General features: G+C 41.0%; 1 protein-coding gene across 1 annotated transcript in view; it reads left to right on the top strand.

The window, feature by feature from the left end:
- HYDIN (HYDIN axonemal central pair apparatus protein) overlaps window positions 1-12304 on the top strand; it is a 402907-nt gene that overhangs the window by 123524 nt on the left and 267079 nt on the right. The window contains exons 14-17 of the mRNA XM_064273799.1: window positions 1752-1852; window positions 5306-5441; window positions 7707-7871; window positions 9206-9358. Coding sequence (XP_064129869.1) covers window positions 1752-1852; window positions 5306-5441; window positions 7707-7871; window positions 9206-9358 — 555 coding nt within the window. The remainder of the gene's footprint in view (window positions 1-1751; window positions 1853-5305; window positions 5442-7706; window positions 7872-9205; window positions 9359-12304) is intronic.

Here is a 12304-nt window from a genome sequence, read left to right as displayed (position 1 = left end):
TGTGAGTCTGGGCTTCAGGGCCACCGTGGTTGTGATGTGGCTCACAGTGATTTCTCTTTAGGTCTCTAGGAATAGTAGTGAGGAGGGAGTTTATTCACCCTTCTATGCTCTGTCTGAAGTCAGGGCGGGGGGAGGGGGTGGTGCTATGGTGATGGCCAGGTGATGCTACCAGCAGAATATTTTCCCAGTTAACTGAGTAATGTTTTAGCTGTCTCCGCTCACTTATTTTTGCTTCTCCAAATAGTTAGGTCTAGCAATATTGAAAGCTACGTTAAATTGAACTGATTTTGTACCCTTTGGGAAAGAAAAAAAAAAAGATAAGAATTTGTAGCTGAGGTTGGTAATTGTCTTTTTAGTCATTATCATTGAATAGTTATCTATGTTTTATCTCCAAAATTTATTTTAAATGTTTCATAACATCTCACCATGAATCTACGCATCCTAACTCCCTTCTGGATGTTCTCTGCTCATCTGTGGGCTTCCCCACAGGTCCAATGAGGTTTGGTATTACGTATCATTATAACTTCTCGGAGTTGTTGACTGTGACTTTCATGGTAAAAAGAGCTTCTGCAATGGAATTATTATTTTTGTACTTAGTAATGCTAGGCCTTTATGTTACCTAGTTTTCTTTTTATTTTTTAGCATCTCCCGGATAGCACAGAAAGATTATAGAAGACATAGCATCTCTCTAGCAGCTTTTGGCCAGAACCTCTTACTTGTCTGCCTTCTAACCGTAGATAGAAACATGAACAACAAGGGGTTACAGGTGCATTGGGAATCTCTGTACCCTGGCACTGTGACTGCTCTCCAAATCTAACAAGTTTTCTTTCCAAATCAATGATTCCGTCTTCACTTTATTTTCCCTTTAAAGCTTTCTTTGAGCTTCTGTTTTCCCTCCCGATCTGTACTTTAACCAGGTCTATGTGGACTCAAATTTGCATCCAGTGATTCCCTTTGCAACCTGAAAAAATTTTAATTAGTATCTGATACATAATTTATAGACAGAAAAGCCTTAACCCAAGCCAGAAGCTGTTTTCTGTAATTACAAGTATCTCCTCCAGTACAAATCATTTTAAAGCAATTAAAATTTGTAACAAGGCTTTCAAAAGCCTACATGTAAAATTTTGGAACAGTAAATAAAAACTATGGTCTGATCAGATACTGCCTTAGATAGACCTTTCTTTGGAGCTTACCATTTTCTATTCTAATAATGAACATTTGGGATTGGGGTAAGGTTTTGAGTAAAACAAAGGCTATCTAATTGATCTCCTAGTCCTTCTATTGAATTTTTTGGAAATCAGGTAGTTACGTTCATTTATTTTGCCATAAGATAAATTTAGCTGTAGTTTTTGTCAGCATATTGAATGTTCTAATTCACACTGCCCAAAGATGTTAGGAACCAGTATAAATTGAAATTATTGAAGTTTGTTTGCTGTTTTCCATCCTTCATGGTCCTTTTTCCCTTCATGCCGGTATCTAACTTCTTTGATACAACCTCCCCAGAAATAAGCAAGCCTATTGTACTAAAAGCCTTTTGTTTTCTAACCTGGCCCTTAAAAGAAAGTCAGTGTGCCCTGACCCTGAAATTTAACCCGTTCAACTAAAAATGTAAAATGCTATACGTCCGATAAAGCACTTAAAAATCACACTGATCTGTGTAGTCCTTGCCCTTGGCTCCTTTCTCCCGTGTACAAGAGAAAGCTGGCCTTTTTAGAAGAGCAACTTTTCACCTTTTTTTTTTTCTTTTCCAGGTGACCTTATGCTCCAACACGGTGCAGAAATATGAGCTGGCCCTGGTGGTAGATGTGGAGGGCATTGGAGAAGAAGTGCTGGCGCTCTTAATTACAGCAAGGTATCAGACTCACCTGCTTTCTCTCTTCTGGAGCCTCCCCGGAGCCGCCAGTAATGGCCTGCCTCTTCATAAGGCAGCAGACTGCCATACAGTTCACATTGGATTTGTTCTGCATTCTTGGAAAATCAAATGACAAAGCTTTAAAACACTACTAAAGCACTTTTGGGGAAATCCTGGTGGTGCAGTGGTTAAGTGCTACGGCTGCTAACCAAGAAGTTGGCAGTTCGAATCCGCCAGGCTCTCCTTGGAAACTCTATTGGGCAGTTATACTCTGTCCTGTAGGGTCGCTATGAGTCAGAATCGACTCGACGGCAGTGGGTTTGGTTTTGGAAAGCACTTTTGGTAGAGATAAGAGAAGGAATATATGTGTGTTTGTTTGCTTTTTTTTTTTTTTTCGTACTTTAGATGAAGGTTTACAGAGCAAACTAGTTTCTCATTAAACAATTAGTACACATATTGTTTTGTGACATTGGCTGCCAACCCCTTCTCGAGCTTAGATTCCCTGTTACCAGCTTTCCTGTCCTCTCCTGCCTTCTAATCCTTGCCCCTGGGCTGGTGTGCCCATTTAGTCTTATTTGTTTTATGGGCTTGTCTAATCTTTAGCTGAAGGGTGAACCTCAGGAGTGACTTTGGTACTGAGTTAAAAGGGTGTCTGGGGGCCATATTCTCAGGGTTTCTCTAATCTCTGTCAGACCAGTAAGTCAGGTCTTTTTTTGTGAGTTAGAATTTTATTCTGCATTTTTCTCCAGCTCTGTCTGGGACCCTCTATTGTGATCCCTTTCAGAGCAGTTTGTGGTGGTAGCTGGGCACCATCTAGTTATGCTGGACTCAGTCTGGTGGAGGCTGTGGTAGTTGTGGTCTATTAGTCCTTTAGACTAATCTTTCCCTTGTGTCTTTGGTTTTCTTCATTCTCCCTCACTCCAGACAAGGTGGGACTAGTGGGGTATCTTAGATGGCCACTCAAAGCTTTTAAGACCCCAGACGCCACTCACCAAAGTAGGATATAGAACATTTCTTTATAAACTATGTTATGGCAGTTGAGCTAGATGTCCCTGGAGACCATGGCCCCCAGCCCTCAGCCCAGTAATTCGGTTCCTCAGGAAGTTTGGATGTGTCTGTGAAGCTTCCATGACCTTGCCTTGGTCAAGCTGTGCTGGTTTCCCCAGTATTGTGTTCTGTTTTAACCTTCACCAGGGATGTATGTGTTTTGCAGAGTGTTAAGAATAATAGTGCTCTTTCATGAGTCTAACTTTCCAAGTATGTAACAGAAAAGGTTTTAGCAGGAAGAGGTAAGCAGCTGCAGGTTCTTATTTTAATCTTAAAATATAGTACCCCAGAGTTGTGCAGCTGGGAGATGCAGTGGGGCTCTCAGTCCCCACTGGGGATGATCCGTTAGCAAAAGGTTCTGCTCCCAGATGCTGTCACTGTAACTTGTATTGCAGGCTGTGAGTGGGCCCCCAAAATGAGGCTCATCTCTAACAATGTAAACTCCTCAGAACCATCACCTACTTTTCTCTCTCTCTCTTTTTTTTTTTTAATAGCAGTAGACTTGTTAAAGTATCAGGTTAAAACCCTGGTTCTGCCATTTACTGATTATGTCTCCCTGACTAAGTTACAGAGGCTTTCTGAGGGTGGTGGTATTACCTACTGATGGTGACAGTGATCCTAAATAACATCTTGGGGCCACACTCTTCCCAAAGCAAACAGCGTCCAGATCTGGACTGTAGAATGTGTATATGAAAATTCTGTCTGTGGGACATAGGAAAAATGACAGTAAAATTCTGATAATGCTAATATGTCAATTCCTAGAATTTCGGTCTCCGGTGAATCTCATGAAGATGTAGCTTAAAGAAGGTGCACATATGCTGGTTGGTAGGGAGATAATAACTAGTACCATTTCGTGTGTCTTGGGCTTGGATGAGGTCAGATAGCAGCCCTAAAAAAAAACTTTAATTGGGGTTCCCTTTATCCAGAGGGAACTCCACTGCCTTGTCACTTAGTATTACCTCCAAAGACTTAACTGATTTGTGTGTGTGTTTGTGTGTGTTTAAAAATAGCAAAACTCTTTCTTCTGGTTCTCTCTATACCCAAGTTTGCCTTTTTCTCTTTCATTTTTTTTTTCTATGTGCGTTTATTCTCATATTTTTGAGATCTTTCCCCCTGTAGCTATCAAATGGAAATCCTGAATTTAAAAAAAAAAAAAAAAGTTTTTTAGAGTCTGTGAGTTTCCTACAACACATACCCTGTGACCTAAATCAAATACTGTAAACCCTCTTAGGCACGGTGTTTTGGGCAGTAAAGGGATAGCTTTAAGAAAGTTATTGGATCAACTAACAACTTTCATTCTAGCTCAAAGTGGACACTTCAACCTATGCTAAATGGGAAATGCAAACTTCAAGGCTGAAAAGAGACTCTTCCGTGTCATTACTTTTGATGTAATCTTTAAGAACTGCTTGCTGACTCTCAATAGAAGGGTAGCTTTCAGAATTTGCATCCTAAAGTAACTGTCTCCAAAGTGGTGGCTTGCTATGCCCTGTACTAGGCTAACTATTTCTTACTGAGCACTTACAGGTTGCTACTACACCCTTTCTTTACATTATCTCCTGTATTTCCCATGACAACCCTAAGAGTGTTATTACCTTCATTTTACGTATGAGGAAAATGGGACTCAGAGAGGGAAAGTAACTTGTCCACAGTCACACAGGTTACACTTAATAACATCAGCATTTGAACCTGGCTCTGTCTGGTTCAAAAATCCGTGCTTTTAACCATTACACTGTATCATTAGGTTAGACATTGAGAGTCACAGCCACAAAATAAAACCCAAGTCACCAATAATAAACCAGCTGTAAACACAGGGCTTCATTCCTCCCTTCCCTGTCCTCCCACGGCACCCCCTCGGTATTGAGAGCCACTGTCACAGTGCCAGTTCTGGGGTGAGCAGCTGCCTGTGTCTGCTCATCCAAGACAGCTGTTCTGCATAGGAATTAGAATCATTACCATTATTTAGATGGTGTGAGCTATTGCTAGTCCTTGGGGGTCTTTCTGAGTGGTCCGAAGTGTCACAGCTACTTAAGACCCCATGCTGGTGGCACTGGCCCTGTTCGACATGGGAACAGATCCACAACCCTAAGGAACTTGCACCGTGGGGGCCTCTTGCCAAAGGAAGGCCAAATACAAAAATAAATAGATAGCAATGGAAATATTAGTCATTACCCACAGAAGACAGCTGTTTAAGACACCCTGCTTCTAGTGCTTTTTTATTAAAAAAGTGGTGACTGGGGGCTAAGGGAGAGGGATAACGGGGAGACAATTTGAAAATGATTAATGTAGTTATTAGAGAAAAACTACTCTGTGACAATGACAAATGTGTTTAACTTGGGACTCTGCATTCTCTATATGTAAACAAGTTCTCTATCCTTTTTAAATTGTTAACTGGGCTCCTTCGAGCAGGTGTGTTGTACCTACCCTCGAAGTGGTTAATACAGAGGTGGATTTTGGGCGCTGCTTCCTGAAGTACCCGTATGAGAAAACCATCCAACTTGTCAATAATGATGACCTCCCAGGAAGCTATGAGGTGCTGCCTCAGGTAAGTTACTTTATCTTTTGTCAGTATTAATTTTTCAACAATTGGAGGCACTCGATGAGAAAGAGAAATTCTCCTAAAGAGCTGTATTCCTGAACACATGACCTTCTGTAATTCTTATTTTTAACCCTCGGATAATCTTGGTATATTGTAAAACCACAGCTGGATGGCCATCTGCATGGATGAGCAGCTGCAGGTGCCAACAGTTGTTCATTTCCTAGGGAGATTCCCTTGATAAGGAAGGGAAAGGGTTGATTAAGCCAACATCTAGAAGTTGCACCTGCAGATAATTGCCTGGGATTTACCCATGCGTGGAGAATGAGGCAGAGCCAGGAGTGTTCACTTATGTCCGCAGCTGTGACTTGAACAGCATTACAAAGATACAGTGATGCAATATTCGTCGATGGATTTGTGGGACCAGAAGGCTAGAAGAATGAGGAAAGAGGTATTATACCTTAAAGTTTTATGAAATTTTTCTGTCTACATGCCACAACACCTAGCTAGGTAAAAAAAGGAGACTAAAAAGTTAAACGTATAGATGAAAGATTCAAAGAGATCTGTACAGATAAGAGTAACAGAAGTTACTAATAAGATACAATTTGCCAGAAATATGTTTTGGTTTAAAACTCAGTTATGCAAGTATAGTGCTCTAATAAAAATCCATCCCAAAAAATCAAGTGGAGGTTTTATGTGGCTACAAGTTCAATATAAGGTAAAAGAGCAGTACAGGGGCCACAGGAGGCCACGTAACAGGTACAGGTTCAACTGAAACAAGGACACAGCCACCAGTCAAAGCACAGCCAGAACTTTGCTGATCCTGTCATTGTGCTTTTTATTTTAAATGGGAACTCGACAAAAATGAATCATATTCAGAGTAACCAGAAGGGCATTCCGTGTCATCTGGAAATCCAAGTCATATGAGGAACAAATGCAAACTCCATGCCCTGTGGGATCATTATTGTTGTTGCTGCATAAAAAGATAGTGATATGCTGTAGAACAGGGTGCTGAGGAACACATGTTGGTAAATACTGGATTACATTCATTCATTCATTCCCTCATTTAAAATGCATGCATTGATACGTATACATGAATCTTCATAGCAGCACTATTCACAATACTCGAAGATGGAAATAACCCAGATGTTCATCACCTGATGAGTGAATAAACAAAATGTGGCATATCCGTACAGTAGAATATCATTTGGCCATAAAAAAGGAAAGAAATACTGGTACATGCTACAATGCGGATGGACCTTGAAAATATTAGCTTAGTGAAAAAAGCCTGTCATAAAAGACCACATAATGTATAATTCCATTTATATGAAATATTCAGAATAGGTATATACCTAGAGAGAATGCAGATTGGTGGCTGCCAGGGGCTGTAGAGAGGGATAAATAGGGAGAAACTGCTTAATGGGTATTAGGTTTCCTTTTGGGGTGATAAAAATGTTTTGAAACTAGATAGAGGTGGAAGTTACCCAGCATTGTGAATGTGGTAAGTACCACTGAATTGTTCATTTTAAAATAGTTAATTTTATGTTAGATGAACCTTCCCTCAATTAAAATATATGTATTAAGCATCTGCTTTGGGCCAGGAAGTGGGCATGTAGAGAGGAGAGGCCCAGTCATGCCCCAAGAAGTTTACAGTCCCTGGAAGATAGACAAATAGACAGTGGCAGTGCTGCACAGTGCATGCTGTGGAAAAGGACCACAAGGGATGCTCCCTGGGGACAGAGGAAAAGCCCCCACCCCAGAGCCCCGGAGATACCTGGGCGGGGGGCAGGTAGTTGAAGGTAAGTATGCCAGGTAGGCTGAAAGGAAACAGCATTCCAGGAAGGGTAACTACACGTACCAAGGGTTATAGATGGGAAAAAGTGTAATGTGTTCAGGAAATACCAGGGCCTCTATTGATGGAATGCGAAGGGATGAGGTTGGAGTGGAGGTGTGAGGCCTGAAAGTGTAGGGGGCCAGGTTAAGGAATTCAGCAGTGGGAAGCTATTGTCTTGAACTAATTCATGTTTTGGATAATTTATACACCTTGCTATGTTATGAACTTTGGATTTGAGACCTTATGCACTCTCCATTTAACCAAAATTTCTTCTGGCTGAATTGGCGTGCTTATCCCCATTTTCTTGTTTGAGCAGTGATGCCTTTCTAAAAAGCCTCCATAGACTCAGGACAACACTTGTTTCAAAATAACTTAATATCATATTTATTCCATACCAGACCTTGGGCTCGATTATCCCTTTGACTTTTCTCTTCCACCAGCTATATGAGGATGTACCTGCTGTGCTGCTTTCAAGCCCCAACCCCTGTGGGGTCATTCCTCCCCACAGCACCATGGACATACCTCTGGCCCTGGAGACCCAGGTCCCTGGAGAACACAAATCCATTGTCTACATCTCCACCTTTGGGAGCCAAGACCCTCCTATGGTGAGAGCCAGATTTTCAGAATTGCAGTTGGAATTGCTGTACTTCTTGTGAAACATATCAAGCTTCCTCATTTAAGGCATATGCCATATTTGTACATCCTCCAGTTTGTAGTTCCAGTTTTACATTTCCATTCTGCAATGCTAAAATACTAGTGCTGTGTTATTTAGGGAATCAATTTGCCAATACATAAGGAAGTAGGGGAGTTTTATGACAATTGTTTTTAAACCTAGTTGAGTATCAAGTGTATCCCCCTCTGAGGGGAAGGGGCCAGCCCATCTGTTTTTTTTTTTAACAACCTCCCTGGGTGTTTCTGGTACAAAACTGGGTTTGGTGTCACTAGTGTGTGGCATGTGGTCTGTCAAATTGTTTCAGTGATTGTTCACCAGGTCTCTTTTTTTGTGTGTTGACTGGACTTACAGCCTAAATTAACCTACTTAAGCTTTTAGGAGAAATAGTCTGTCTTCAAGCGAGGGAAGAGGGATTATGGAAGGCTGTCTGCAGCTTGAGCTGGATTGAAGAATGAATCTTGAATCCTGAAGGAGTTTGTCCAGGAATATATGTATCCCTAGACCTTTGGTTTACTTGGAAGCAGGATGATGGCAGCTGACATTTGCTTGAATTGATTCTGATTACTTAAGAGAGTTTAATAAACTAGTATTTTGCTTTTCTCTTTTCCACTTAAGAGGCCATAGATAAGCCACCTGACTTATAAAGTAACATCACCAAGGCAGGCCAACCCTGAAACATGCCACCAGTCCTGGGCCCTGCTAGCCTACCCTGTGCTCCCCTCTACACAGATGCAGTCCCATGAGAGCGTGGTCCCAGCCCTTGGGCAGACACAGTACCCTGCCAAGGGAGCAGGACGAGGGAAGCAGAGCAAGGGATGGATTGCAGCATCCAACCTGTACCACTGTGTACAGTGGCCCTGCCCTTTCTTATGCTAGTAAAGCAACAGAACTGGAACTCAAACCCAGCCACGTCTAACTCCACAGTGCAGGTTCTTAACCCCATGTAAGTGTGCTTGAGGATAGAGTACCAGGAAGGATCCAGGAAACCAAAATCCTGTTTCTCCCTCAGTGTGTGGCTGTGGCCTGAGCTGGGGAAGCTGCCCATCCTCCTTGGGGAGGAATTCCAGCTGGGTGGACCACAGGTCTGACCCAGCCTCGCCATCCCTATGTCACTCTGTACCAGTGAGAAGGACTGTGTGTTCTAATGATCACCTTTTATGCCTCTACTTTTTATTAAAAGGATGGCTAGAAATATTTGTTTTAATTGACTTTAAAGGCCAGCCATTTTCATCTATTCTCGTGTTCTTTCTCTCTCGTGGAATGCAGGAATGTCACTTAAAGAGCATCGGAGAAGGCCCAGTTATTTACGTACATCCCACTAAAATTGATTTTGGCAATATCTACGCCCTAAAGGACTTCTCCAGGGTTCTCAATCTGTCCAACCAGTCCTTCATTCCTGCATTATTTCGGGCACGCATGGTGAGTAGGTTGTGGAAGTGCCATGTGATGAAAACACAGCTTTGGAAGATCTTTTATAGGCAGTGGCCCTATTTTTGCCACATCTTTGAAAATGATCACTGGAAACAGAGATTTACATGGTCAAACTGCACTAAACCATGCCATCCCCATCCCCAGTTCCTCTTTATTAGAATTCTCTTAGTGATTAAGAAGCACAATATGTGTATCTTTTTATAAACAAGTAAATAATATAATCCCAGTTTGGGAAGCTATTCCAGAGGTCAACAAGATCTGCTTATTGAGCTCTACCTAAGCCCAGGACCTCCCTCCAAAAATACTTGTTAAATGTCTTTGTAACTGAAAGCACTTCATTATATTTAATTTTAATCCCTCTGGCTACAAATATGTTGGTATGTTTATTCTATTTGTAGTCTCTCTTCCTTCTGGGAATATCTTAGTTTATAAGAATTTGCAAAATACAACAGAATAGTATTTACCAAAAGTAGAAATGAAAGAAAACAACAAAGCAAAAATAAATATAAAATGGTACCAGAAATGAGTGTAAGAGTGAATATCAAAATGACATTTACACCTACTAGTGTGCTATAACCTAACTTTTCTCCAGAAGATTGGAGATAATTTTGGTTTTTTTTACAGAGTTTAGGAATTTCTAATCTAGTAATTGAAAGTAGTCTTGATTTTAGAAATAATTTTCTAAATTTAAATATAAATGTTTAAATGGGATAGCCCTCCTCCTATTCCCAAATTATTGACATTTGAATGAGAGCTAACATTTTTTTAATTAATTTATTTATTGTGCTTTAAGTGAAAGTTTACAAATCAAGTCAGTCTCTCATACAAAAAAAGTTATACACACCTTGCTATGTACTCCTAGCTGCTCTCACCCTAATGAGACAACACATTCCTTCTCTCCACCCTGTATTCCCAGTGTCCATTCAACCAGCTCCCATCCCTCTCTTCCTTCTCAACTCGCCTCCAGACAGGAGTTGCCCACATAGTTGCATGTGTCTACTTGAGCCAAGAAGCTTACTCCTCACCAGCACCACTGTCCATCTTATAGTCTAGTCCAGTCCATGTCTGGAGAGTTGGCTTCGGGAATGGTTCCAATCTTGGGCTCATGAAGGGTCGAGGAACCATGACCTCCAGGGTCCCTCTAGTCTCAGACCATTAAGCCTGGTCTTTTTATGAGCATTTGAGATCTGCATCCCACTGCTCTCCTGCTCCATCAGGGATTCTCTGTTGTTTTCCCAGTCAGGGCAGCGATCAATGTGAGCCGGGCACCATCTAGTTCTTCCAGTCTCAGGCTGATGTAGTCTCTGGTTTATGTGGCCTTTTCTGTCTCTTGGGCTCATCTTTACCATATGTCTTTGGTGTTCTTCATTCTCCTTTGCTCCAGGTGGGTTGAGACCAACTGATGCATCTTAGATGGCTGCTTGCTAGTGTTTAAGACCCCAGACACCAATGAGAGCTAACGTTTAGTTTTACCACTTGTCAGATATTTCTGGAGAATAACATACTAGTAATTTTATAACAGCCATTATCAGAAGAAATGATATCAAACTTTTCTACTGACTTGTGATGGCTCATCAGAGAGTCATTAGTTCTAATTGGTAGCCATTTATCATTATCATTATTAATTTTTCATTATATTTATCGTTATTCTTTATAAAAACAGCCATTTCCATGTAACAGTTACTGCTCTTTTTAATATAAGGTTCTGACACAACCCCAGTGCTTTGTGGATCTTGTGTAAAGAGTAATGTTTAATAGTGTTTAAAGAAAAACATTATAGAAAAGATGCTTACCCTGGTCTTTTTCTAATTGATTAGTTGATGTGTTTAGGAAAAAGTATGAGGTATTGCTTAGGAAGTTTTGTTTCATGGTTCAGTTTTTTATGTGCAGAGTTGATGTTTGGAGAGAAAAAGAGTAAGAGACCTGTCCAGAACACAGAGGGGTTGACAAGGGAAGGTCTTAGTGGATTACAGAGGAAAGAGATGGCTAGAGACAACACGGAGACCTTAAGAAAGCTTAAAAGCAAATACAGCAACTTCTCCCTGTCTACCACCTTTCCTTTCCTTCTCAAATATCTTTTATGGCAACTGATAGTGACGTTTTTAAGAACAAAAGCATATGAAAGATCTCTTGTTTGTTATTAATATATTGAATGACCCAGCTGGTTTGTTAAAATGGGACTTTTCATTTTCCTCAAAGGTCTTACCCTCACGTGTCTGTCAGTTTGTCATACTGTGGGGGCTTGAGTCTTGCTGTGATGCTGGAAGCTATGCCACCAGTATTCAAACACCAGCAGAGTCACCCATGGCAGACAGGTTTCAGCTGAGTTTCCGGACTAAGACAGACTACGAAGAAGGACCTGACAGTCTACTTCTGAAACGATTTAGCCAATGAAAACCTTATGAATAGCGGCGGAACATTGTCTGATACAGTGCCAGAAGATAAACCCCTCAGGTTGGAAGGCACTCAAAATACAACTGGAGAAGAGCTGCCTCCTCAAAGAAAAGTCAACCTTAATGACATAAATGGAGTCAAGCTTTCGGGACCTTCATTTGTTGATGTGGCATGACTCAAAATGAGAAGAAACAGCTGCACACATCCATTAATAATCAGAACCTGGAATATGTACAAGTATGAATCTAAGAAAATTGGAAGCTGTCAAAAAAGAAATGGAACACATAAACATTGATATCCCAGGCATTAGTGAGCTGAAATGGACTAGTATTGGCCATTTTGAATAGGACAGTCATATATGGTCGACTATGCCAGGAATGAAAACGTGAAGAGGAATGACATTGAGTTCATTGTCAAAAAAACATTTCAAGATCTATCCTGAAGTACAATGCTGTCAGTGATAGCATGATATCTATATGCATACAAGGAAGACCAGTTAAGATGACTATTATTCAAACTTACACACCAACCACTGAGCCC

The sequence above is a fragment of the Loxodonta africana genome, chromosome 21 (genome assembly GCF_030014295.1).
Source record: "Loxodonta africana isolate mLoxAfr1 chromosome 21, mLoxAfr1.hap2, whole genome shotgun sequence".
Taxonomy (NCBI): Eukaryota; Metazoa; Chordata; class Mammalia; order Proboscidea; family Elephantidae; genus Loxodonta; species Loxodonta africana.
The sequence above is the reverse complement of the archived record's forward strand: the minus strand, read 5'-3'. Positions and strand labels throughout refer to the sequence as shown.